General features: G+C 43.7%; 1 protein-coding gene across 11 annotated transcripts in view; it reads left to right on the top strand.

Annotated features, from left to right (window-relative positions):
* Positions 1-27,616, top strand: part of LOC129828722 (KH domain-containing, RNA-binding, signal transduction-associated protein 2-like) — a 130,230-nt gene that overhangs the window by 19,388 nt on the left and 83,226 nt on the right. For 10 of the 11 annotated variants that reach the window (XR_008755284.1, XR_008755282.1, XR_008755283.1 and 7 more), the window contains exon 2: positions 6,660-6,787. The exons of the other annotated variant lie outside the window; for it this stretch is intronic. Coding sequence is in view for 1 of the 10 variants with exons in the window: in XM_055889884.1 (XP_055745859.1) it covers positions 6,660-6,787 (128 nt within the window). In the remaining 9 variants the exon portion in view is untranslated. The remainder of the gene's footprint in view (positions 1-6,659; positions 6,788-27,616) is intronic. 11 annotated transcript variants of the gene reach the window in all.

The raw sequence follows: 27,616 nt of genomic DNA, 5'->3' as shown, positions 1-27,616 counted from the left end.
TAGGATGCTTCAAGTGAGAAGAACTGTCAAACACACAACGTGTATCCCTTCTGACTGGTTACAGATTAGTGTGTCCAACTGTCAAGCACTGTTTTCTAATGCACATGTCAGTACTATGTCCTCAGTTCTAAATTCTAATTGTTAAGAGGAAAATGGTAGATTGGAAACTGAGTAACTATCTGGCCTTTTGTCTGGTTTGGTGATTGGTCTTATTATCAACAAAGATTGTCATGTTAATGCAGAATTTTTTTCACGTTTGACACATGTAACTGCTGCATATGACCTTGTTTTACAAAAATATCAGTGCAAGGCTTATTTGTTTGTTGCTTTCACATTGTGCTTTAAAAAAGGAATACATAGGCTACAATACTGTACATTCAGAACTAATCCATGTTAGCACAATATATTATGATTGATATCGCAATGGTTGTTGGTGAAGTTGTTTTCTATAAAATCATTATGACTCAAGAGAGTGGGTGTCCTTGTGTTTATCGTTGTTAAATTAATGAGCTCTTATTCAATGTTTGTTCAATTCAATGGCTCATATTCAATGGTTGTTCAATTCAATGGCTCATATTCAATGGTTGTTCAATTCAATGGCTCATATTCAATGGATGTTCAATTCAATGGCTCATTGGCAGTTAAAAGCTGTCTTTTCTTTTGGTGACTAACTTTTTATTTAGATTTGTAATTTTTATTTTTCAGAGGGGATTACAGGTACATATCCTCCCTCTCCACCTGGAAATCATGCTTCCCACCCCACATATCCCCCCCCTTCCCATCCCAACCAGCAAGAGAACTCAAATCTTTCCAACTTCTGTATTCACAAAGAGCCGCAGCAGGGTATATAGATCGTCCTTGCCCTCTTGCCGTCTAAGCATGCTTTTTCAAAGATTTCAATAGTTTGATTTCTGTGTGAGACCTTCCTGCTAGCGGGCTGGGGTCACCTGGCTACTTTACTGCATCCTCCGGAGAAGGCAGGTGTCACCTAGCCAGCCACAGAATACGCAGTCGGCAGATGTTAGGGATTAAAGGGACTAGAGAGGTCTTGGAGCCGTTCAGCTGGGCGGTCAGTAAGGAGTCTGAGGGGTACAGGGTGACAGGTGTATGAGGGGTACAGGGTGGCAGGTGTATGAGGGGTACAGGGTGGCAGGTGTATGAGGGGTACAGGGTGGCAGGTGTATGAGGGGTACAGGGTGGCAGGTGTATGAGGGGTACAGGGTGGCAGGTGTATGAGGGGTACAGGGTGGCAGGTGTATGAGGGGTACAGGGTGGCAGGTGTATGAGGGGTACAGGGTGGCAGGTGTATGAGGGGTACAGGGTGGCAGGTGTATGAGGGGTACAGGGTGGCAGGTGTATGAGGGGTACAGGGTGGCAGGTGTATGAGGGGTACAGGGTGGCAGGTGTATGAGGGGTACAGGGTGGCAGGTGTATGAGGGGTACAGGGTGGCAGGTGTATGAGGGGTACAGGGTGGCAGGTGTATGAGGGGTACAGGGTGGCAGGTGTATGAGGGGTACAGGGTGGCAGGTGTATGAGGGGTACAGGGTGGCAGGTGTATGAGGGGTACAGGGTGGCAGGTGTATGAGGGGTACAGGGTGGCAGGTGTATGAGGGGTACAGGGTGACAGGTGTATGAGGGGTACAGGGTGACAGGTGTATGAGGGGTACAGGGTGGCAGGTGTATGAGGGGTACAGGGTGACAGGTGTATGAGGGGTACAGGGTGGCAGGTGTATGAGGGGTACAGGGTGGCAGGTGTATGAGGGGTACAGGGTGGCAGGTGTATGAGGGGTACAGGGTGGCAGGTGTATGAGGGGTACAGGGTGGCAGGTGTATGAGGGGTACAGGGTGGCAGGTGTATGAGGGGTACAGGGTGACAGGAGTCTGAGGGGTACAGGGTGGCAGGTGTATGAGGGGTACAGGGTGGCAGGTGTATGAGGGGTACAGGGTGGCAGGTGTATGAGGGGTACAGGGTGACAGGAGTCTGAGCGGTACAGGGTGACAGGTGTATGAGGGGTACAGGGTGGCAGGTGTATGAGGTGTACAGGGTGGCAGGTGTATGAGGGGTACAGGGTGGCAGGTGTATGAGGGGTACAGGGTGGCAGGGTGGCAGGTGTATGAGGGGTACAGGGTGACAGGTGTATGAGGGGTACAGGGTGACAGGTGTATGAGGGGTACAGGGTGGCAGGTGTATGAGGGGTACAGGGTGGCAGGTGTATGAGGGGTACAGGGTGGCAGGGTGGCAGGTGTATGAGGGGTACAGGGTGACAGGTGTATGAGGGGTACAGGGTGACAGGTGTATGAGGGGTACAGGGTGGCAGGTGTATGAGGGGTACAGGTGACAGGTGTATGAGGGGTACAGGGTGACAGGTGTATGAGGGGTACAGGGTGACAGGTGTATGAGGGGTACAGGGTGGCAGGTGTATGAGGGGTACAGGGTGGCAGGGTGACAGGTGTATGAGGGGTACAGGGTGACAGGTGTATGAGGGGTACAGGGTGGCAGGTGTATGAGGGGTACAGGGTGACAGGTGTATGAGGGGTACAGGGTGGCAGGTGTATGAGGGGTACAGGGTGGCAGGTGTATGAGGGGTACAGGGTGACAGGTGTATGAGGGGTACAGGGTGGCAGGTGTATGAGGGGTACAGGGTGGCAGGTGTATGAGGGGTACAGGGTGACAGGTGTATGAGGGGTACAGGGTGGCAGGTGTATGAGGGGTACAGGGTGGCAGGTGTATGAGGGGTACAGGGTGGCAGGTGTATGAGGGGTACAGGGTGACAGGTGTATGAGGGGTACAGGGTGGCAGGTGTATGAGGGGTACAGGGTGGCAGGTGTATGAGGGGTACAGGGTGGCAGGTGTATGAGGGGTACAGGGTGGCAGGTGTATGAGGGGTACAGGGTGACAGGTGTATGAGGGGTACAGGGTGGCAGGTGTATGAGGGGTACAGGGTGACAGGTGTATGAGGGGTACAGGGTGACAGGTGTATGAGGGGTACAGGGTGGCAGGTGTATGAGGGGTACAGGGTGACAGGTGTATGAGGGGTACAGGGTGGCAGGTGTATGAGGGGTACAGGGTGGCAGGTGTATGAGGGGTACAGGGTGGCAGGTGTATGAGGGGTACAGGGTGGCAGGGGTATGAGGGGTACAGGGTGACAGGTGTATGAGGGGGTACAGGGTGGCAGGTGTATGAGGGGTACAGGGTGGCAGGTGTATGAGGGGTACAGGGTGGCAGATGTATGAGGGGTACAGGGTGGCAGGTGTATGAGGGGTACAGGGTGGCAGGTGTATGAGGGGTACAGGGTGGCAGGTGTATGAGGGGTACAGGGTGGCAGGTGTATGAGGGGTACAGGGTGGCAGGTGTATGAGGGGTACAGGGTTGCAGGTGTATGAGGGGTACAGGGTGGCAGGTGTATGAGGGGTACAGGGTGACAGGTGTATGAGGGGTACAGGGTGGCAGGTGTATGAGGGGTACAGGGTGGCAGGTGTATGAGGGGTACAGGGTGACAGGTGTATGAGGGGTACAGGGTGGCAGGTGTATGAGGGGTACAGGGTGGCAGGTGTATGAGGGGTACAGGGTGGCAGGTGTATGAGGGGTACAGGGTGGCAGGTGTATGAGGGGTACAGGGTGGCAGGTGTATGAGGGGTACAGGGTGGCAGGTGTATGAGGGGTACAGGGTGGCAGGTGTATGAGGGGTACAGGGTGGCAGGTGTATGAGGGGTACAGGGTGGCAGGTGTATGAGGGGTACAGGGTGGCAGGTGTATGAGTGGTACAGGGTGGCAGGTGTATGAGGGGTACAGGGTGACAGGTGTATGAGGGGTACAGGGTGGCAGGTGTATGAGGGGTACAGGGTGGCAGGTGTATGAGGGGTACAGGGGGGCAGGTGTATGAGGGGTACAGGGTGGCAGGTGTATGAGGGGTACAGGGTGGCAGGTGTATGAGGGGTACAGGGTGGCAGGTGTATGAGGGGTACAGGGTGGCAGGTGTATGAGGGGTACAGGGTGGCAGGTGTATGAGTAAGCGTTCCGATTTCTCTTAGCAGTGGGTTGCTACATTCAAATCACTATTCTCCCTGTTCAAGGCTTTTCAACTAGGCCTCTGTACGTGTGTGCAAGTGGAGAGGAGGGGATTTAAAAACAATTAAAATACATCTGGATACCTGAGGACAATTTCAGTTTTGTGGAAAGGATCCTATGTGAGTCTCTGGCACAATAAAACTTTCACAGTGTTTAGAAATAATGCTATGGACAAGTCTCACTCCAAAGTAGGAAAGATCTCTAAACCCTATTCAGTTTGATATCCAAAGGCAGTTTATAATTGTGGTGTTTGCTGGAGCCTCAACACTCCTACAACTTGACAGTAGCTTCACTGAATCAAATTCACAACATCATTATTAAGTGGCGTTTTCAAAGCGGCATCCACTGGAAGTGTCTCATTTTGAGTTCAGTTTAGCTCCTTTATGTGAGACTCAGTTGAAAGAAATGAGATTATGGGAACAAGACATCACCGACAGTGTGTTCCAATCCAAAGAATCTCAAAGGGATTCTGTCATGTTTCAAAGAACTATGCAGTTCAATCTGCTGAAAACCTCCCTGAATCAAGCAAGTTACTGGGACTTTTCTGTCAGTCTGGGAAACTCACTATATGCAATGTCGGATAAATGCGTTCAACTAAATCCTAAGTATTACCTACTTTAAATCCACCCTGAATCTAGCCCTTGGTATCTAGATGTAAAGCAACGTCAGTATTTTTCAGTGGGCATTGATGACTGTAAAGAATCAAGGACTGAGGCCAAATGTAAGGATCATTAAGCCAAGATGTTTACTATGCAGGGAAGACATCAAGGAAACCCAACTTCCTTGGGACCAGTAGCTGGAAACAAATTGAACCATAATGAGTTGATTACTTTACAGCCAGACTCTTGAAATTCCATGTGGTTCCTTCTTCACACAGGGAACTGCATAGCCTGAACTAGAGCCAACATTCCAGACTTTGTAGCTTAGCTTGGCTGTCTCTATGGAGACACAATGTACAACACTCCCCAAAATACTGTTACACTCGCTAACAGTTACGGCCACAAGAGGCGCAATTCAATCAAACTTGTTTTGCAGTATGTATGCAGTACCGTGCCCCATGGTCAAACAAAATTACACTTTGAGAACACAACTAGACACAGGTACTTCTACTTTGTGTGTGTGCTGTGGGCACAGGTAGATTGTGAACATTGGTACGGCATAGCATGAGAGAGGCATTGACTGAATCCACCCCACATGGTCATGCAGTACGTGCTCCAGTATGTATTCCTCTCATGACCATCGTTGTTCCCTTACAATCTGGTAGCCTAGTGGTTAAGAGCACTGCACAAGTAACCAAAAAGTTGCTGGTTTGAATCCCAGAGCAGACTAGTTGAAAATATCTGTCACTGTGCCTTGAACAAGGTGCTTAACCCTAATTGCTACTGTAAGTCACTCTGGATAAGCGTGTCTGCTAAATGACTAAGCAATACGCTATTTTACATTGCTTTCACTATTCATTCTTACATGGATATCATAACTATCATCCTACACAAAGGCTTAAGGCCTGAATGGAATGTAGAATGGGAGCAGTTTTCTGTTGGAGATTCCTGGAGTTCATTGAAATGGAACAAAGCCTTTCAGGTTTGTCTGTAACTGAGACAAATGCAGCAACACATACACAACCAGCCAACAGCCTCCTGCTGTGAAGCCCTGCCAACAGAATGCACTTTACCCTCATCTTACTCACAGCTTTGTTTGTCATAATGGTGTATAAATAGATGGAGCTGAATCGCTCTAGATCAGAACTGTTGAGGAGGAAATGAGGGGGAGGGGGGGGCTCTCCAAGTGAGAGATCACCTCCACCCCCTGCTGCCTGTCTGCCTATCTCTCCCATGCCCAGGTCTCTCTAGTATTGTTCTACAAGAGTGGCGCAGGTTCATAATTCTTAATTCTGCAGAGCATTAATTTGCCAGTGACAGAGGGGGATCCCCAGAGAGGACAGGTGACAGCTTCATTTCCAGCTCCTTAATGTTTCCTGGATGTATGCCTTTCTCCCAAGTGCTATAAATACAAATATCATTGTTCGGCACAGTGGTTCTCCAACTCATGACTGTTTCGTATGCTTAACCTGACAGCTCATGTCAACTACTCCTCTCACCATTCAGGCACTATAAATAACTTTGATGATGATGATCAGCCTCAAGTTATGCTTAGGGACTGAATTATCCTGGTTACGCTGTAACAGACCTGGCTTCATATCATTTTACAAATACATTAACTGCATTAGATTGAGCCTGTCTGGCACACTACTTACCTGGAACACTATTGAGCTTGTCTGGCACATTAAAAGTGCTATCTAAAACCCTTTGAAGAATCCTTTTTGTTTCCAGGTAGAACCCATTTGGTTTACATGTAGAATCTTTTCCACAGAGGGTTCAACATGGAACTCAAAAGGGTTCTCCTATGGGGAGAGATGAAAAACAATTGTTTCTAAGAGTGTAGAACCAATGAAACAGTACAATAAGAAAACAAATAAGCTAGCATATGAAACCGGATCTTCTCTGTCAATGACAAGGATGTTGAGGAACCTTTCTGTTGAAGTTCTGTTTGCATATCTAATCAATTATTCTTGAATACCTTTTCCTACAGAAATTGAAAAGTATGAGGGGGATGAGTTGAGAAAAGACGGTGACGTCAAGAAATACCTTGATGTCATCAGTAACAAAAACATCAAGCTCTCGGAAAGAGTACTCATCCCAGTTCAACAGTACCCAAAGGTAAGACAACCATACCTGCACTGTTTTGTTTCATCTTTTTATTTATTCATCAAATGAAAACAGCCAACAAAGAAGGAATACCAATGCTTTAAAGAAACACCAAATGCATATCTGTTAGAAACTCTATACAACATCAACATGGGGTCTTGGCAGTGCAAAGACACAGATGGAATTGGGACCATATTGGCCATCTTGAGGGCTAAGAATAAATAATTACTGATGCCATGTTGTGGTCCCTACATCTGTGCATCTGGCTGTGCTGTGGGATTGACTGGCCAGTGTGTGTGTGTGTGTGTGTGTGTGTGTGTGTGTGTGTGTGTGTGTGTGTGTGTGTGTGTGTGTGTGTGTGTGTGTGTGTGTGTGTGTGTGTGTGTGTTGATGATCACATTGCAGTCTTCTGTCAGGAGGAGTGGGACAGTGTGGGGAAAGCTCCAGAGTCTGATCCACCGTGTCTAGCCGCAGATGGTGGGTGTGTTAGGCACGGCGAGAGGAGCATATGATTGCAGCTGACTCATATGGGATCAGGGTGGGTCCTGCCTGCATCCTCCTCGCTGTCTCTGTGCTGGAAAATAGAGCTCACTGACTGGGAGACATGCTGAGGCTATTCATTCATGAGTCATCATCATGTTTGTTTGTCGCTTATTGTGTGCTCACCCACAGCCATTATTAGTATGCCACTGAAAGGCATCTCTTCAGAGATAATGTTGAGAATTTATGTATCTGAGTCAGGGCCGGCTCTAGCCTTTTGGGAGCCCTAAGCAAAATTTGGCTGTGGGGCCCAAACACCAAGTAGGCAAAATAAATGTGTGGACCACTTTTGACTGAAAATGCATGTTTTAAAGTACCTTTCCTACAATTCAACACATCTTGCCATGCTTGGTGTGGGAAAATGTTGCAATTTTAAAGCATGTTTTCTGACCGCTTATGTCGCTTATGAGCTTATGCCCCGATTAAAGTTATGGTTTTTACCCCTTGACATGCATTTATTGTGTATTCAGCTGTACATTTATTGGGTAGAAGAATGTCTGTGCTATGGTCTTTCAGAAACACTCAAACCTTAGTGTTAATTGGGAAACAAAGTAGAAGGAAAGTCAAACCCTGAAAATTGTGATGGCAGTCTGAAGTAAATAGGGATTTTTTTATTAAAAAAAAATACAAATATTGTTATATTTTAAAATAAAGTCTTTGTTCTGATGTGCCACTTTGAGTCTCTGACAAAGAGATATCAGTGTAGTTACAAAGCGCCATGATGTTTAAAACATTACAATCCCACCCTATTTTTCATCTGTAGATCAGCTCACCGGAATTTGCTGAAATAAGGCCATACAGATGTAGAATCTTAATTCGATCACTCTTTTGTTGCTGACATGTAGTGCATTTGAGTTTTAATAGGGCTTCTAAAGTTTGTAATTTTCACATTTTTGATGTCAGACTTGATTTGCCCTAATAATTATGACATAATAATTCACATTTCATGTTGCTGCAGGATTATTTTAAAATTTACTCAAATTAAGATCCTACATGTGTATTATTTTGTGAAATTCATAGATTTGTGTCATGGCAAATGTACATGCTGCACAATATCAATATTCTAGCTTTTTTAATTTATCCTTTGTTTAACTACGCAAGTCAGTTAAGAACAAATTTTTATTTACAATGATGGCCTACACCAGCCAAACCCGGACGACACTGGGCCAATTGTGCACCGCCCTACGGGACACCCAATCACAGCCGTTTGTAATACAGCCAGGATTTGAACCAGGGTGTCTATAGTGACACCTCAAGAACTGAGATGCAGTTCCTTAGACCACTGTGCCTCTCAGGAACCCTTACATCAGCTTACATCCGCTTACATCAATGCACTTTCTACAGATACTAAGCAGTACATTTTTTACAGTTGAAAATAGTAAGCATTATAGTTAAGTAGTTACTGATCTTGATACATGCTTTTACTCTTCCAATATAGAATGAAGGAAGAGGGGCTCAATGGTCACAGATTGGAAATATAATTGATACTATGAAACATTTTGACCATATCTTTGAAGGACACCAAGACCAAGAGCCTTTCCTTTCATACTTTTCTTTGTCTGCCACCTGTGACCTGTGACTAAGGGGCCCTCATTCAACCAACTTCTGGGAACTACTGTAGCTGCTGGCAACCAAGATCTTAACCGACTGAAATGAGATTGAGAGTGTGCATTGTGGGTTATCATTCTGTTGCATGTCTTGAAGGTAACTGTACTGAGAATTTTAAATGTAACATTTATTTAACTAGGCAAGTCAATGATTGATGTTTGCAAGACTTTTCCCTAAATTGAACGAAGTCTGCATGGTGATTAAGGAGGAATAAATTACAACTTGTCGTTTATCATGTTGTATTTATCAAATGATAACAAAAAAAATCTAAATTGTATATCAACCCATTTTAGTTACCACAAGTCATTGAGAGATCTGTTGCCCTAAGCGTATGCACCTGGGCCCAGTTTTTGAAAAGTTATTTATCTGGATTTCGCCTATCGGATAGGGTTAAATGCATAGAAATCAGTGGTGGTAAGAGCCGTTTAAGATGAGGTAGGACCATTTTATTGTTTTCATGAGCATGGCCTTATTTCTATTTCATTCATATTCCATTCACCCAGTTCAATGTAACAGTCAGAGGTTTAGGCTTCATGATACTCAAATTTTCCCTATACCCAGCATGAGGATGCTACAACCTAGCCTACCAATTAAAGGTTACAACATAAGTGTACAAGGTCAAGAGAAACATTCAATACCACCTTACACACTCTTTCCTGCATCTAGCTGATCTAGGACGTGAGGCCTGATCACCGACAACGATGAGACAGCCTATAGGGAGAAGATCAGAGACCTGGCAGTGTGGTGCCAGGACAACAACCTCTCCCTCAACGTGATCAAGATAAAGGAGCTGATCGTGGACTACATGAAAAGGAGGGCCGAACACGCCCCCATTCACATCGACGGGGCTGTAGTGGAGCGGGTCAAGAGTTCTAAGTTCCCTGGTGTCCACATCACCAACAAACTATCATGCTCCAAACACACTAAGACATTTGTGTAGAGGGCACGACAATGCCTATTCGTCGTCAGGAGATTTGGCATGGGTCCCCAGATCCTCAAAGTTCTACAGCTGCACCATCGAGAGCATCCTGGCCGGTTGCATCACCGCCTGGTATGGTAACTGCTTGGCTTCCAACAGTAAGACGCAACAGAGGGTAGTGCGTATCGCCCAATACATCACTGCGGCCAAGCTTCCTGCCACCAAAGATCTATATAGGAATCAGTGTCAGAGAAAGGCCTAAAAAATGGTCAAAGACTCCAGTCACCCAAGTCATTGACTGTTCTCTCTGCTACTGGATGGCAAGCGGTACCAGAGCACCAAATATAGGTCCAAAAGGCTCCTTAACAGGATCTACCCCCTACCTCCATGTACAAATTTCCTTGACTAACCTGTACCCCTGCACATTGACTCAGTACCGGTACCCCCTGTATATATCCTCGTTATTGTTAATTTATTGTGAAACTTTTTATTTAATTTTTTAATTTTGTTTATTTAGTCAATATTTTCGTAACTCTATTTCTTGAACAACATTGTTGGATAACGTTAGGATGCATATGCCGGGTCAAAATGATCCGACAATGTAATATCTGTGCTTTATTTATAAAATATTATCCATCTTGTGGAACATAATTATTTTGCGTGATGATTTGGACCTTTTAATAATTATTCTATTGTTTTAAAGTTTTTAGTCGCTATTCAACAGTTTGATACATATTTCAATGATAACATATTATGAAATATAATAACAGCCATTGAAAATATTATCTTACAATAAATCTTACAATCAGTTTCACATTCAACCTTTTAGTGTGAAGAAGAAAGTAAAATCACCTGAAGCGTGTTTTATAATATTTCAAAACATTCATTTGAAAATCCAATGATCATCAATATAAACGACAACACTAACCATTGTGAATTTACAAAACGACAGAACTAAAAGGCACAAAGTGTGCATGTGTGTGATGCTTACTTATGCTGTCTTAGTCCATGCATTTGTTACAAACCACAAGCATGTGACTGTGCTCTTTGCAGACGGGTGTGTTGCACTGAGAACACGAGCAGCTGACTTTTCTATCCTTTTCACTTTGGCAGAGCTGGCACCTCTTCCTCTTCTGTCCCTGGCTGCTCTGAGGGGTGGTGGCATGGCTCTCTTTCATCACCCCACATCTTTCCATCTCTTCTTCTGTGGAGATGGGAGAATCTTCCAGAAGGACAACCATCTCTGCCTCACTCTAACAATCAGGCCTTTATGGTAGAGTGGCCAGACGAAAGCCACTCCTCAGTAAAAGGCACATGACAACCCGCTTGGAGTTTGCCAAAAGGCACCTAAATTACTCTTAGACCACGAGAAACAAGATTCTCTGGTCTGATGAAACCAAGATTGAACTCTTTGGACGGAATGCCAAGCGTCACGTCTGGAGGAAAGCTGCTCATCCACTGTGACGCAGTGGATGACATCGTGGCCTTATACATTGGATTCTGCAGTGGATCCAAAAATAGCTCCCGTGTGGAGACATCCCACCTTTTCTTCATGCCGGCGAGGAGGGTTAAACCAATGAAGGCCTTGAGTTCCTCTTTGTTGACCTCTCTCCACTCTGTCCCTTTTGTTCCCTCTTTGTTGACCTCTCTCCACTCTGTCCCTTTTGTTCCCTCTTTGTTGACCTCTCTCCACTCTGTCCCTTTTGCTGTCGCTATTCTCCGTCCTTCTAAATATGAACACTTTAGGACCTCCTCAATGATGATGTCACTAACGAACAGCTCCCAGACTACTTTTGGTGACACAACTGTTGACCCCGGCACAGGCCCTGGGCAGCTCCTCAGAATGTTATGGCTTCTACCCCTGCCTTTAGTGTGTGTGTGTGTGTGTGTGTGTGTGGGGGGGGGGGGGGTCACTCTTAAGACCCTTTTTACTCCCTCTCCATCTGTAGAATCATCTGGGACAGCTGGACTGCCAGGTGCATCCACAACTCCAACTTCACTCACAGACACATCGTCTTTGTCATCTGAATTGGATACCTCAGAGTTAGAGGCACCAACGGCTTCCTCATCCAGCATCTGTAAAACCATGTTGGTTGTATATCAGGCAGAATTCTTATGAGCATCCTTATGAAACTCCTCAATGAGTTAAAAAGGAGAAATGAAAACGGTGATTAATAAACATTAAAAACTAAATATTTAATAAATATGTTATTCATAGGAATTCCATAGGAAATACATACCAGTCATATTTGACCCACATATCAAACTTGGGGTAGTGATGCAAAAACAATTTTTACTTAAAAAATCTGAAATTAAAAAACAAAACTAGGATGTTAGAACATTAAAGACACATTATTTAAGAATTCCTGGAATATTAGATGATACAAATTTTTGAGGTGATCAATACAGCAGAACAACATTAGGATGGGTCATTTTTGACCAGCATATGCATCCTAGGGTTAAGGGCTTGTAAGTAAGCATTTCACAGTAATTGTATTCGGCGCATGTGACAAGTCAATTTTGATTTGATTTGATTTTGATCATTAGTCCAACAGTTGCAAACGAACGTTACTATTGGAAAAATTCCATTATTTTCATGTTCCGTTTACTTCCGTTTAAGACATTATTTTCAACAGAATCTGCAGAATGAATACACCCCTGATCACGCGTCAACACAGTTACTTTCATAGCAGCCACGTTGTATTCCTTCTCGCATCTATGCACTCTCCTTGTCTTACAAGCATTGTAATTTTGAATTCCGTAAAGTGAGTGTGGAAGGGGTGAAAAAAGTATTGTTGTCTATTAACAATGACAAGCCACCGGGGTCTAACAACTTGGATGGAAAATTCATGAGGATAATAGCGGACGATATTGCCACTCCTATTTGCCATATGTTCAATTTAAGCATTCTAGAAAGTGTGTGGCCCCAGGCTTGGAGGGAAGCAAAAGTCATTCCGCTACCTAAGAATAGTAAAGCCCCCTTTACTGGCTCAAATAGCCGACAAATCAGACTGTTACCAAACCTTAGTAAACTTTTGAAAAAAATGGTGTTTGATCAGATACAATCCTATTTTACAGTAAACAAATTGACAACAGACTTTCAGCACGCTTATAGTGAAGGACAGCACTTACACAAATTACTGATGATTGGCTGAGATAAATTGATAATAAAAAGATTGGCTGTTTTGTTAGACTTCACTGCGGCTTTGACATTATCGATCATAGTCTGCTGCTGGAAAAACATATGTGCTATTGTGGATAGAGAGTTACATGCCTAAGAGAACACAGAGGGTGTTCTTTAATGGAAGCCTCTCCAACGAGGCAGGTCCTACAGGTCCTAGTTTTGTCGCACCTGGACTACTGTTCAGTCTTGTGGTCAGGTGCTACAGAGAGGGACTTAGGAAAATTGCAATTGGCTCAGAACAGAGCAGCACGGCTGGCCCTTGGATGTTCACAGAGAGCTAATATGCACGTCAAATGGCTACCCGGAACTATTTGCATTGTGTCCCGTCCCCCCCCCCCCCCCCCCCCAACCCCTCTTTTACGCTGCTTCTACTCTCTGTTTATCATATATGCACAGTCACTTTAACTATACATTCATGTACAGTGAAGGAAAAAAGTATTTGATCCCCTGCTGATTTTGTACGTTTGCCCACTGACAAGGAAATGATCAGTCTATCATTTTAATGGTAGGTGTATTTGAACAGTGAGAGACAGAATAACAACAAAAATATCCAGAAAAACACATAAATTGATTTGCATTTTAATAAGGGAAATAAGTATTTGACCCCTCTGCAAACATGACTTAGTACTTGGTTGGAAAACCCTTGTTGGCAATCACAGAGGTCAGACGTTTCTTGTAGGTGGCCACAAGCTTTGCACACATCTCAGAAGGGATTTTCTGCATTTGCTAGCTATTTAAGTGAAACTGAAAGTGAAAAACATTACGAAATCTCTCTTTCTCTCTATTTCTCTCTTGCTTCGCCGTCATTTTATTTTGTTCAAAACTGTTGTCTTCCTCTCTATTTGAGTCAACTACTCACCCCATGTTATGCACTGCAGTGCTAGCTAGCTGTAGCTGATGCTGCAAGAGCTCTGATAGGTTGGAGGACATCCTCCGGAACTTGTCATTATTTCTTTTTAAGTCTATTGAAGGGGGTGAGAAGCATGGGCATCCTAGGTTTTGTATTGAAGTCAGTGTTCCTTAGAGGGAGACGGAAGTTAGCTGTCCTCCAGCTACACCATGGTGCTACCCTACAGAGTGCTGTTGAGGCTACTGTAGACCTTCATTGCAAAATAGTGTGTTTTAATCAAATATTTGGTAAAATCTGATAACATTTATAATAGTTTTATCTAAAAAGGATAACTTTAAATGTTTTACAATTTTCTTTTAATGAAATTCACTGAGGAGGATGGTCCTCCACTGGTCCTCCACTGATGGAAATAGCATCAATAGTACGGACAAATCATTGACTTCAATTGGGACTCCTGTTCTAGTTGTTCTATTTCTACGCATTTAATCATGTACGATGGGCAAAATCCGTAAAGATAACTTTTGAAAAACTAGGCCCAGGTGATTTATGTTCAATTATACTGACTAACTGGAGCCAAAAATGATATTCCAAAACCATTGCCTCAATGATGTCAAAACCACATAGTGTATCTCATTTAATATTGTAACACTTTCTGGGCCTGTCTGGGATAGATAGTAGTAGTGTTAGCATCTGGCTCATCTGTATTAGACACGGTGTCCTGCTATCCAAATCACTGGACCAGCTATTCAATTACCACACAGTTCACCTCTCTAATAGGGGAAACATTTATCAGTCTAAAGAATAGGAATATCATGCAGTCATAAAATGCTTTCTGGAGGAAAAGAGTGAGTGTCGATAGTCTTGACAATTAAAGTTGCTGGTGAAATATATTGAAATGTTTGGCTTAGGTTTTGAATAACCTGAAAATGTGCAGGGTCTAAATTAATCTGTTCAATCAGATCTGTGGAGTTGACAGTTGGGGCAGCTCACTAGGAGAGCTGTGTACTATCTTGACAGGGTGGCTCCTGCAGAGAAGAGGTAACACTGTAGGACAGACCTGGCTCAGTGCTGCTGCTGGGGTCATGCCCTCTTCTAAATAATTGGTGCCGCGAGACAGACAGGTGCTGAGGTGAAGAGGGGGAGGGCGAGACCCAGAGACAGCCAAGTGACCATCAAACACACACACACACACACACACACACACACATGCATGCAAGAACACACACACATGCAGACACGCATACACACACACGGTAAGGTGTATTTTTGCTGCATCGTAAGTGTCATCTTTTGACACACTCAACAGCTGCTGGTTAATATTGTCCCTTCTTGCTTCCATCCTTGTGATAGTGCTTGAGTATTCACTGGAACGCTTTAAGGAGAGGCTTGACTGCAAATACTGTTATTAAAGAGCATGATTGGGGATCTATTTAAACAAAATGCGAATACAGTAGATGGTTAAGGCGCCTTTTCGAAGTTACTTAGAATGTAATTGGTCAATGTATACAACATATGAATGGCCTTTTACACCATGGGTTGATTTGCTTGGTGTGAAACCTTACAGTAACACAGTCATGACTTAGTATAGATGCAGTTTTTCTCATCTTCGGGTTGATCATCTGTGAGAAAGTACATTTTGGCTTGCTCAGGATCTCTCTGTATTTAAACGAGTCTCAAATCTCTAAGAGCGGGAGCCAAGCTGCCCTGTCTCTCAGGAAGTGTAAAATAGAGCTGGCTCTGGAGCAGGCTCTCTGGTTCTGCAGTCGGGGACTCAGGCAGAGCTCCAGTTGCATGGGGCCACTTCCTTTGATGTCCTCATTAAAGTAGGTTGATTTTAATTTGTGCATTTGCATAAAGTAGTGCAGGCTGTTCCTGTTTGGGACCCCATCTGAGATGTGCCACACCGATCAGCTCCCCCACACGGTACTGTATTTCTAGACAGCTGTTTCCACTGAGACATCTTGACTAATTAAAGTAAAAAAGTCAGCTCTTTAGTTTTGTCCTTTCATTCATATTATATTACATAAAGGTGAAAAACACAGCTTTAACTTAAAGCATGTATACTTTTCACAAGCCATATAATACTGTAGCTGTACAGATGTAGGATCTTAATTTGACCTACATTGTCACAGAAAAATTATCCTGCAGCAACAGATTTAGTCCATAATGTTGTTTAATTGGTTTTTAGGCTATTACATTGACAAAAGTAGACTACATGAAAAGTGCAATACTGTTCATTTAACAGTGTGTTAGTGTGGGTTTTCAGTGAATTCATGTAAGTCACAAAGCTCATACTCATTTCCTGCAACAAAAGAGCGATCAAATTAAGATCCGACACCTGTACATTGGAATCTCTGGAAAATAAGTTGGGGTCAGATAGGCAAGACATTGATGAGCTGTTCACTAAATACCAGACTGTCTCGAGTTACAGTAGAAAAGGAAATCCTTTTGAGAATTATAAGTATTCCAATCATCTTGGCCAATGCAGCGGATTTACACTCAGAATGAGATAATACAGAATGAACTGCCTGTCCTTACCTCACTCTAAAGTAATCTAAACAGAAGCCCAAAGGAGGAATATGAAAAGCCACTCAATACTATACAGTAGCACAATAACAAATGACTGCCTCCCATTCACCGACCACATTAGAAGATCAGATGTGACTTCTTTGTTAACATCCCTCTTTACCAGCAGCTAGTGTAAGGCTACTATTGAATGTTTTTTTGCAGCAGTCTATTTTTCTAAGAATCCCCAAAAAGAATTCTAAGAATTTCTAAGAATTTTTGGTATGCCACTACCAGACTCTGCTGGCTACCACTAGAAGAGATGGTCCCTGCTGACACAGGCTCCTAAGGCCTCAGAGGCCTTCAAGCAGAGATATAAGTCAAGGTGAAAGATTTCACTTAGAGCAGAGATATAAGCTTTCCCTTAGACTGAAACTGGGGCTGAGAAACGAATGGGGGGCACAAACAACTATCTAGTAATTTCAAGAGATAGGGTTTCATTGAAAACACTCATATTACGGTTGGAGATTTAAGAATGTGTAAGGGGCGTGGGGGGAAATCTATCAATCACTGGAGAAGTTCTTGAATATCTCGGTATTTTACCCAAATTGTTTTATTGTATCGTGGTTATCTCAATCCAGGGAAATTAATCTGCTTTGTCACAGTCAGTCATCAGATTATCTGTGTGGGAGATAATTATCTATTTCACAATGTAAACATATGTTTAAAATCACATTTGATGAACTAATTGCCATACTGTTATCTGTGCCTTGATTGGTCGAGTGATCGAGTGATATAGCGTCTGGACTATTTGAATTTATAAAGATTATTATGATACTGCAAGACACCACCACAGATGGAATTTGAGAGAGATTTTAGAACATGTTATCTTTGGCAGTAGGTGTGGCATCAAAGAGAACTGGGTGCCATCTATCACAATGGCTGCATGTGGAGATGCAGGCCAATTCTGATATTTTTTCCACGAATTGGTCTTTTGAACAATCACATCAGATCTTTTCACTGATCTGATATGTAAAAAGAACATTTAGTGAAAAAAATATCAGAATTGGGCAGCCTGTCTAAATGCAGCCATAGTTTCATCAACTGTGTCGGTGTTGAAAGAATTGTTCAAACATTCCCCATTACTTATTTTGTTCATGTTAGAATGCATACACCACCCTGATGGATACAGTAACAGACAGTGCCTGCAGAAATTATTCACACCTTTTTACTTTTCACACATTTCATTTTGTTACAGGCTGAATGTAGATGTTTTGTCACTGGCCTGCAAACAATACCCCATAATGTCAAAGTGGAATTATGTTCTTAGACATATTTACTGATTAATTAAAGATGAAAAGCTGAAATGTCTTGATTCGAAAAGCATTCAACCCCTTTGTTATGGCAAGCCTGAATAAGTTCTGGAGTAAAAACGTGCTTAACTAGTCACATAATAAGTTACATGGACTCGTTCTGTGTGCAATAACAGTGTTCAACATGACTTTTGAATGACTACCTCATCTCCGTACTCCACACACACAATTATCTGTAACATCCCTCTGTCGAGCAGTGAATTTCAAACACAGATTCAGCCACAAAGACCAAAGAGGTTTTCCAAAACGTCACAAAAAGGGGACCTATTGGTATAATATTGGTATAATAGGTCCCCTTTTTTGTGAGGTTTTGGAAAACCTCCTTGGTCTTTGTGGCTGAATCTGTAGGTAAAAATAAAACAGCAGACATTGAATATCCCTCTGAGCATGGTGAAGTTGTAGATTACACTTGGTAAATCAATACAGCCAGTCACTACAATGATACAAGCGTCCTTCCTAACTCAGTTGCTGGAGAGTGTCACGCCCTGGCCTTAGTTATCTTTGTTCTCTTTATTATTTTGGTTAGGTCAGGGTGTGACGAGTGTGGTTTGTGTGTTTTTGTCTCGTCTTGGGTGATTGTTTCCTGTGTCAGTGTTTGTGTCAGTGTTTGTGTCAGTGTTTGTGTCAGTGTTTGTGCCACACGGGACTGTTTCGGTTTGTTCACATTTATTGTTTTTGTATTTGTGTTCATGTTCAGTTTTCTATATTAAAACATGGACACCTACCACGCTGCGTATTGGTCTGATCCTTGCTACACCTCTTCAGAGGAAGAAGAGGAAGACAGCCGTGACAGAGAGGAAGGAACGCTTAGGGATTTCACCATGAGGCCAATGGTGACTTTAAAACAGTTACAGAGTTTAATGGCTGTAATAGGAAAAAACTGAGGATGGATCAACAACATTGTAGTTACTCCACAATTCCAACATAAATGAGAGTGAGAAGAAGGAGGCCTGTACAGAATACAAATATTCCAAAACATGCATCTTGTTTGCAATAAGGCACTAAAGTAAAACTGCCAAAAATGTGGAAAATGAATTACATTTATGTCCTGAATAGAAAGTGTTATGTTTGGGGAAAATCCAACACAGCAAATCACTGAGTACCACTTTTCATATTTTCAAGCATGGTGTTGGCTGCATCATGTTATGGGTATGCTTGTCGTTGGCAAGGATTTGGGAGTTTGTTAGCATAAAAATAAATGGAATAGAGCTAAGCCCAGGCCAAATCCTAGAGGAAAACCTGGTTCAGTCTGCATACCAACAGACACTGGGAGATAAATGCACCTCTCAGCAAGACAATAACCTAAAACACAAGGCCAAAAATACACTGGAGTTGCTTACCAAGAAAACATTGAATGTTCCAGAGTGGCGTAGTTACAGTTTTGACTTAAGAGGGCCTGAAAACCTATGGCAAGACTTGAAAATGGCTGTCTAGCAATGATCAACATCGAACTTGACAGAGCTTGAAGAATTTTTAAAAGAATAATGTACAAATATTGTACTATCCAGGTGTGTAAAGCTCTTAGGGACTTACCCAGAAAGACTCACAGCTGTAACCGCTGCCAAAGGGGATTCTGTTGTTGTCTCACAATAATTACTGTACTGCAGAAGAGTTATCTAACAACAGTTGCTGTGGAAGAGTATGGAACTATGGAAGAGTTGTCTAACAACAATAACAATTGTTGTACTGTGGAAGAGTTGTCTAACAACAGATAATGTACTGCTGAAGAGTTATCTAACAACAATTGCTATACTGAGGAAGTTGAGATTGTTCATATCTCATCACTTCTCAGATTACTGTGAATGTTTTGAAAACAATCAATAGCTGTGGAAAGAGAGATTTAGCTTGTGTTGTACTGACCTTTATTGCATCGCCATCAAACCAATTGTTTTCAGAGACCTTCCACATGATTGGCCAAGCTATCAGATACACAGCGTGATCAACCAAAAGCCTTTGTAGCTAACGTAGTATGTTATTTCTTTCCCCAACCTTCCTGCACAACAGCGAGAAACAATTATAATGTCAGTGTTTGACGGTCAACCTTCAGCGCGTGAACGGACCAAAATCATCAAATGAGGCCCTTTTCTGTTCTACGAGTGACATCAGTCTGGGTCTTTGAGAGAAATGAATTACCACGTTAGCTACCCCTGATTGATTCACTGAAATCTATAAGCATATGGACAGCGCTCCCTGAAGATGATGAAAAAACACACCCATTTTACAAGCTGCGTCAGGCATAACAGGCTTGTTTGACTTCTTTGCTGATGCTGCACCTTCCACTAATAAAGCCGCTCTAACTTTCTCATGACATGTGCAGTCTTTTTACAGGTCCCCAAGAGGCAATCCGTCCCATTTGTGAAGTGCTTTTTATTTGTCTTTTCTCTCCAGCCCAGATGGGAGGATGAAGCTTAGGCTTTAATGCTGCAATGCAACAAACAGTCACCACGTACAGATGCTCGGGGCTCTGTCTACACCGCATACCTTTGCCATGATAATCAACAGCTCACTGGGCTTAATTGACATTTTGAATGCTGATTATTTATTTCTATCATTGCTTGAATTTAGTTTGTTTTTATTTCCCTTCGCTGTCTTAATGAGATTTAATTGATTCACATCAAATACCCCTGAGGCTTGGAATAGATTTTCAGGTGCTCTGCTCTCCACGAAACGGTTGATTCTTTATTGTTTTCTGCAGACAGGGTTTTGGTTTCGAAGAGCACACAAATCTTGTATGTCAAACCTGTATGACGTAATATGCATGAAATAATGTATTCATCAAATGTAGATAAATGCAGGAAAACCACTGACAAGCAACATATATTTATATTTCCTCCTTGATTCAAAATTGTAATAAAAACCGGACTGGTTCGAGACCTGAATGCTGATTGTCTGAAAGTCGTGGTATATCAGGCTGTATACCACGGGTATGACAAAACATGTATTTTTACTCTTCTACTTTACTGGTAACCACTTTATAATAGCAACAAGGCACCTTGGGGGTTTGTGGTATATGGCCAATATACAGCGACCATATACCACACCCCGTCTGGCCTTATTGCTTAAATAAACCTGTGGAGTTTTACTGTCATCCTGTATGCAGTTTGATCACAGCAAGATCCCGCTATTCACCTACAGATTCAACATTCATCCATGTGAATTAGTTCATTAATCTCATCACGCCTGGATAACTGCAGCCAAAACAGTAACGAAAGTCTCAACATACACAATGCTGCAGACTGTGTCCACACTAACCACACAGCTACCTATACAATGACATCTTACCTGCACTGTTTAAACTCCATTTAGTATGTTACTCAGTTAGGACGTTGACACGGTTAGCCTCATTGTCATACACGTTGCATATACTTCTCCATGTCTGTTCGGCTGGTTTATAATTGGCTTAAAAGTGCATATTCCTGATAAGAAACATTCCAGCATAGAGAATTATAATTATACTGCAGATTAAAAGCTGTAAAACCTGCAATATTAACAAACTGTAGTAGTGATGAAAAATGTAACGTGTGTTATCTCAAAATTGCATTAACTGTTGGCCATGTGTCATGACTTGACTTTAACATTAATCTGATGACTGTTATTTATCTAATCAACTAACTATGTTTAATTGTTACCCGATTAAAGTAATCATGTAACAATTAACTCATCAGGATCTGGGGCACCACGAGAACGGTTCTTTAAAGAGTTACCATCTCCGGAATTAAACTCTATAAGGTCTTTACCTATCACATATATTACATATCACATATAAACAATCAACTAATTAATCATAACCTCATAACCTCGTATCATATCATCATTCTGAACAGTCGTAACCTCCTTGCATGTTAAAAAAACCCAGAGCCTTACTTATGATTCAATACTAGACAAATTGGTTGAATTATTCATGTACTAGCTAATTCATGGTAACACAGGATAAACATACATACTTAATACGTTAACAACAGGTCCCTAGCAGAATGACACAACATGGCTGCTTGTTACAAAAGAGATGGAGAGGGGGGGGGGGCAGAGAGGGACAGAGACACTTAACATTGGCACATTTAGAAACTTCTCTCACTTACAGTAATCATATACTTTGCACACGAACCACCACCCACTTTGAGTGAGAAATCATGAATGTATTTACATGAAATGTCTTTGTTCACCAGATCTCTCTAGGTGGACAGGGCCGCTGTGGAAAGGGAGTTGGGCCTTTTCACGGCATGCTTGTAAGGCTCTGATTGTCCAAAATGGTTCTGACAGTTTTCATACTGTTGTCCTTCTTTGTAGTTGTCCGGTATCCGGTGACTTGTCGTGTAGTCCTGAACAGAACTACAGAGTTTATTTTCTTTCTTTTCGCTTCGGAATATGCTTCTTTGAAGATAGGCTAGCCAGCCGGGTCGATAGTTCCCAGTGGGGTGATGAGAGTAGCATAATGCAATGACTTGAGCAGAGTAGGATAGTCCTACTTAAATTCGCTTTCGAAGATACTTTACTTATGACGGCTAATCAGCCGTATTAGTGATTGTCCGGTAGGTGAGTTTAATGTATCTACCTCGTGTTGATATTCAAAGTTCAGACCACTTTAAACATGCAGCTGCAGCTTCATGTCTCTCTGGTCTGCTATTTTAGTTTCTTACCCATCATTTATACAGTTTGCAGGAAAGGGGCGGACACGCTCTCTTACCTCACTCGGGGGCATGATTTGTCAGTTGTACAAAGTAATGTAAAACAATTATCTCTTATAGTTTCTCAAATCACATCCATCTCTTAACAAAAACACTTTCATAATTTTTCTTGTTACATGCCCCATGCATAGTATGGAAACTGTGTACATGTAGTGGGTATACTTTCCAAGGTACAGTATTTTCTTTATAACATTGTTAATGACATCACACAATAACAAAAAAAATGGCACTAATTTTCAATAGATGGCCTCTGACCATTCCCCACATTTTAGGTTATAAATATTGTTCCAGTAGTTGACTTTGAACGTGTTAGAGTTTCAGCGGGAAAAAGGTCTGTTGAGACAAAGCACATTCCTTTTGTCACGGTTTTCTTCCTGGGATGAAGGAGAGGACCAAAACGCATCGCGGCTAGTGTTCAACATGATTTAATAAAGAATATATTAGAACACTACAAACAACAAAACAAGAAATGTGAAAACCGAAATAGTCCTATCTGGTGCAGAACACAAAGACAGAAGACAGGAAACAATCACCCACAAAATCCCAACACAAGCCTCCTATATATGATTCTTAATCAGGGACAACGATTGACAGCTGCCTCTGATTGAGAACCATATTAGGCTGAACACAGAAACAGACAAACTAGACGCACAACATAGAATGCCCACCCAGCTCACGTCCTGACCAACACTAAAAAAGCAAAACACATAAGAACTCTGGTCAGGATGTTACAGTACCCCCTTCCTGAGGTGCGGACTCCGAACGCACCCCTAAAACTCAAGAGGAGGGTCTGGATGGGCATCTGTCTGCGGTGGCGGCTCCGGCGTAGGACGAGGACAACAATCTACCACTGTCTTTGTCCCCCTCCTTAGCGTCCTTTGAGTGGCGACCCTCGCCCCCGACCTTGGTCTAGGAACCTTCACCAAGGCCCCCCCTAGATAGAGGAGATAGCTCAGGACAGAGAGGTAGCTCAAGACAGAGAGGTAGCTCAAGACAGAGAGGTAGCTCAAGACAGAGAGGTAGCTCAAGACAGAGAGGCAGCTCACGACAGAGGGGCAGCTCCGGACTGAAAAGCAGCTCCGGACAGAGAGGCAGCTCTGGACTGAAGGGCAGCTCTGGACTGGAGGGCAGCTCATGACTGGAGGGCAGCTCATGACTGGAGGGCAGCTCATGACTGGAGGGCAGCTCATGACTGGAGGACAGCTCATGACTGGAGGACGGCTCATGACTGGAGGACGGCTCATGACTGGAGGACGGCTCATGACTGGAGGACGGCTCATGACTGGAGGACGGCTCATGACTGGAGGACGGCTCATGACTGGAAGGCGGCTCATGACTGGAAGGCGGCTCCTGACTGGAGGGCGGCTACTGACTGGAGGGCGGCTCCTGACTGGAGGGCGGCTCCTGACTGGCTGGCGGCTCTGGCAGCTCCTGACTGGCTGGCGGCTCTGGCAGCTCCTGACTGGCTGGCGGCTCTGGCAGCTCCTGACTGACGGACGGCTCTAATGGCTCGGGACAGACGGGCGGCTCTAATGGCTCGGGACAGACTGATGGCTCAGATGGCGCTGGGCAGACGGATGGCTCAGACGGCACTGGGCAGACGGATCGCTCAGACGGCACTGGGCAGACGGATGACTCAGACGGCACTGGGCAGACGGATAGCTCAGACGGCGCTGGGCAGACGAGCAGTGCAGGCGGCGTTGAGCAGACGAGCAGTGCAGGCGGCGTTGGGCAGATGGCCGACTCTGACCTGCTGAGGTGCACAGTAGGCCTGGTGCGTGGTACCGGAACTGGAGTTACTGGGCTGGAGACACGCACCATAGGAAGAGTGCGTGGAGGAGGAACAGAGTTCTGGAGACGCACAGGAAGCCTGGTGCGTGGTGTAGGCACTGGTGGTACTGGGCTGGGGCGGGAAGGTGGCGCCGGATATACCGGACGTGAAGGCGTACAGGAGCTCTTAAGCACCGAGCCTGCCCAACCTTACCTGGTTTAATGCTCCCCGTAGCCAGGCCAGTGCGGCGAGGTGGAATAGCCCGCACAGGGCTGTGCTGGCGAACCGGAGACACCATACGTAAGGCTGGTGCCATGTATGCCGGCCCGAGGAGACGTACTGGAGGCCAGATACGTTGAGCCGGCTTCATGGCACCTGGCTCGATGCCCACTCTAGCCCGGCCGATACGTGGAGCTGGAATGTACCGCACCGGGCTAAGCACACGTACAGGAGACTCCGTGCGCTCTTCCGCACAACACGGTGTCTGCCCGTACTCTCGCTCTCCACGGTAAGCCCGGGAAGTTGGCGCAGGTCTCCTACCTGACTTCGCCACACTCCCCTTTAGCCACCCCCCAAGAAATGTTTGGATGAGACTCTCAGGCTTCCGTGCTAGTCGCGTACCTTCATAACGCCGGTTTCTCTCTCCGGTTGCCTCTGCTCTCCTAGCTGCCTCCAGCTGTTCCCATGGGAGGCGATCCTTTCCAGCCAGGATCTCCTCCCATGTGTAGCAACCATTGCCGTCCAAAACGTCTTCCCATGTCCATTTCTCCTTTCTCTGCTCCTGCTGCCGCTGCTTGTTACCCCGCTGCTTGGTCCTTGGTTGGTGGGTGGTTCTGTAATGGTTTTCTTCCTGGCCTCACTGCTTAGTTCAATGGTTGTACCCCATGAGAACTCAAAATGTAAACTTGTTTTACTCCAATGTTTGTAAACAATGTAAATGTAAACACTGTATATCCTCAAGACCTGGTTAAAACTATACATTTTATATCATGGATGGTCAGTCCATGCATCCATATCCCTGTCTATGAATTTAAGAGTGATTACATTTCTCCAGGCCCATCCCTCAGCCTTATACCAAAACAGAGGCAGGGTGACCACTTTGGCATTTTTTTCAATTAAAGTTCTAGCTTTAAAATACATAAACCTGCAATATAAACAAATGCGGTAGTAGTGATAAAAATGTAACATATATATTATCTCAAAATTGCATTACCTGTGTGCCCTGATAAGCAAAACCTCAGCTTCTTGCCCTTAAAGTATTCCGAGTCATTTGTTTGGCTTAAAGAGCCTTTGAGGTTTTTTCCAAAGGAAAAGTCTCCCTCCAGGTACACATGCAATGACATTTGGTCCTGTGAGCCTCACCCATTCAGGCTTATCAGTCTTCAGTTCTTGTGACCTTTACATAGCGGTGTATCTGCGCTTTGCACATAGAATAATCTCATTGTATTGCCAAAGAAATCCATTGTCCCAAAGGAGGACCGACCTTGTTGAAAGGTGTTAAACATAGATAAGGCCCTGAATAGGACCTTACAACACATTGTAGGAAAAGTTAAGTGGATGTAAGATGGTATCTTCGGTTTTGCTTTGGAAACCTGCTGAGACAGACCTGTTGGTTACTTTGTTGTACACAAAGCTGTTTATGAGATAGTATACGCAAGTAGTGATACTATGTTTTTGCTTGCTGCAGAGAGGCTTCAGGCATAAATTGTTTTCCTCTGAGAGCAAAGCAGAGGTCTTGAGTGTTTGCTTCTTCCTCCTAGCTTGTAGTTAGCTCAGTTGAACATCTGCCTCCGGCAGAAAACTTGTACGCCCCCAAACATTCTGATCTAAGGAGAAGGGTTGCACTGCAGAGTGTAATCTTTTGACACTGCATAGGATGAATCATTAGTAGTAGCCAGGCAGTTCTTTCTGGATACGAACAGCTTGTCAAAGAACTAGGGCTGCAAAGCTACTGGTAATCTACCAAAGTTTTCAAATAAAATCTATGGCAATCCATTGTAACTTTGGTAATTTATACTTGAATAACTTATTTTTGTATTCATGTATAGTGTTCATGTATTATATCTGTGTCCATATTGTTCAATGGTGTATAGTAGATAGACCATATGGGTCAAGAGAAAATAGCCTAATTCATGAAAAAAGGATCTAATCAACAATGGCATTATGTTCAATTAACTGACTTTTGTCACAACTGCCACCAGTTTGACCACAAAACATTGACAACCAGTACATATTGACATAGTAAAATAAATACAAGTTTGTAAAAAAATATATAAAAGGATATTTCATGCTGAAGCTGTAATGAACACGAGGGGAGACAGAGATCTGGTTTCAAGCGCAGGGAGCAGAAGGTGTTTATTGCGAAGGACCACAGGTGGAGGCAGGTAGCTGGGTCCAGGGGCAGGCAGAAGGTCATACCCAGGGGGTCCAAAAGGGCAACAGTGGTGTGAGCTGGAAAGTGGGCTGGGAAGTGAGCTGCATTCAGGGGATCTACATGTTTGAGGGTGTGAGTTGGAAGCAGACGTTACAAAAACCATCATATTTAACAGCAATGGTATTCAGTAAATTGATGGTTTGTATTTAGGATAATGTTTTACAGCTTTGTCATTCCATTTTTTAAAATAAAATGTATCTTATTCAATTATTTCTTATGATCCACCATACAGTGGGCCAGAGATCATTACAGAGACCTGTGATAATCTGAAGTACCCAAAGGGCCACTAGATGTCTTGTGATAGATTACATAAAATCATTGAAAGAAAATTCTGGTAGTTTACTGGTAAACTTTGAAGGTTTCCAGTAATATACCCTCCCTTTGGAACCCTACAAAGAACCAGCAAATATACGCAAATGTTGAGATAGAACAACAAGTTATAGACACACATTTCATCATCGTGTTTTTTTATTTCTCCTTCAGAAAACTGTGTGACTGACTGCTGATCTTAGAGAGCGCAAGACTGTCACGCTTGACTCTGTTTCACGGTCCAGATTCATTTAGTCCCAACCAGACCGGGAGGCAGCAACATTCACTGTGGGGTTGTTGAGTCTCATCTGTAGGGATAATGGCTTTAATAACCTGTCAGCTATTCTCCTTCACAGGAAGCAGTCCTAATGTCCTGTTTGTTTACACAATATCTGTGCTGCTGGCCCCCTGTGCCAAGGCTCCATGACTATATCTGTGCTGCTGGCCCCCTGTACCAAGGGTGTCTATATCTGTGCGGATGGCCCCCTGTATGTTAATGCAACAGATTCATCACAAACTTGTTTTCCTGCTGTGGCTGTGTCTTTACATCCCTGTTTCATTGGGGAACAATGTGAGAAAACGTAGCATCCACTGAACGTTAAACCACACACACACATAATCCCCATGATTGTTTCGTTTTTTCCCATATTTTTTCCAAGTTCA

Source organism: Salvelinus fontinalis, chromosome 30, assembly GCF_029448725.1.
Source record: "Salvelinus fontinalis isolate EN_2023a chromosome 30, ASM2944872v1, whole genome shotgun sequence".
Classification (NCBI taxonomy): Eukaryota; Metazoa; Chordata; class Actinopteri; order Salmoniformes; family Salmonidae; genus Salvelinus; species Salvelinus fontinalis.
The sequence above is the reverse complement of the archived record's forward strand: the minus strand, read 5'-3'. Positions and strand labels throughout refer to the sequence as shown.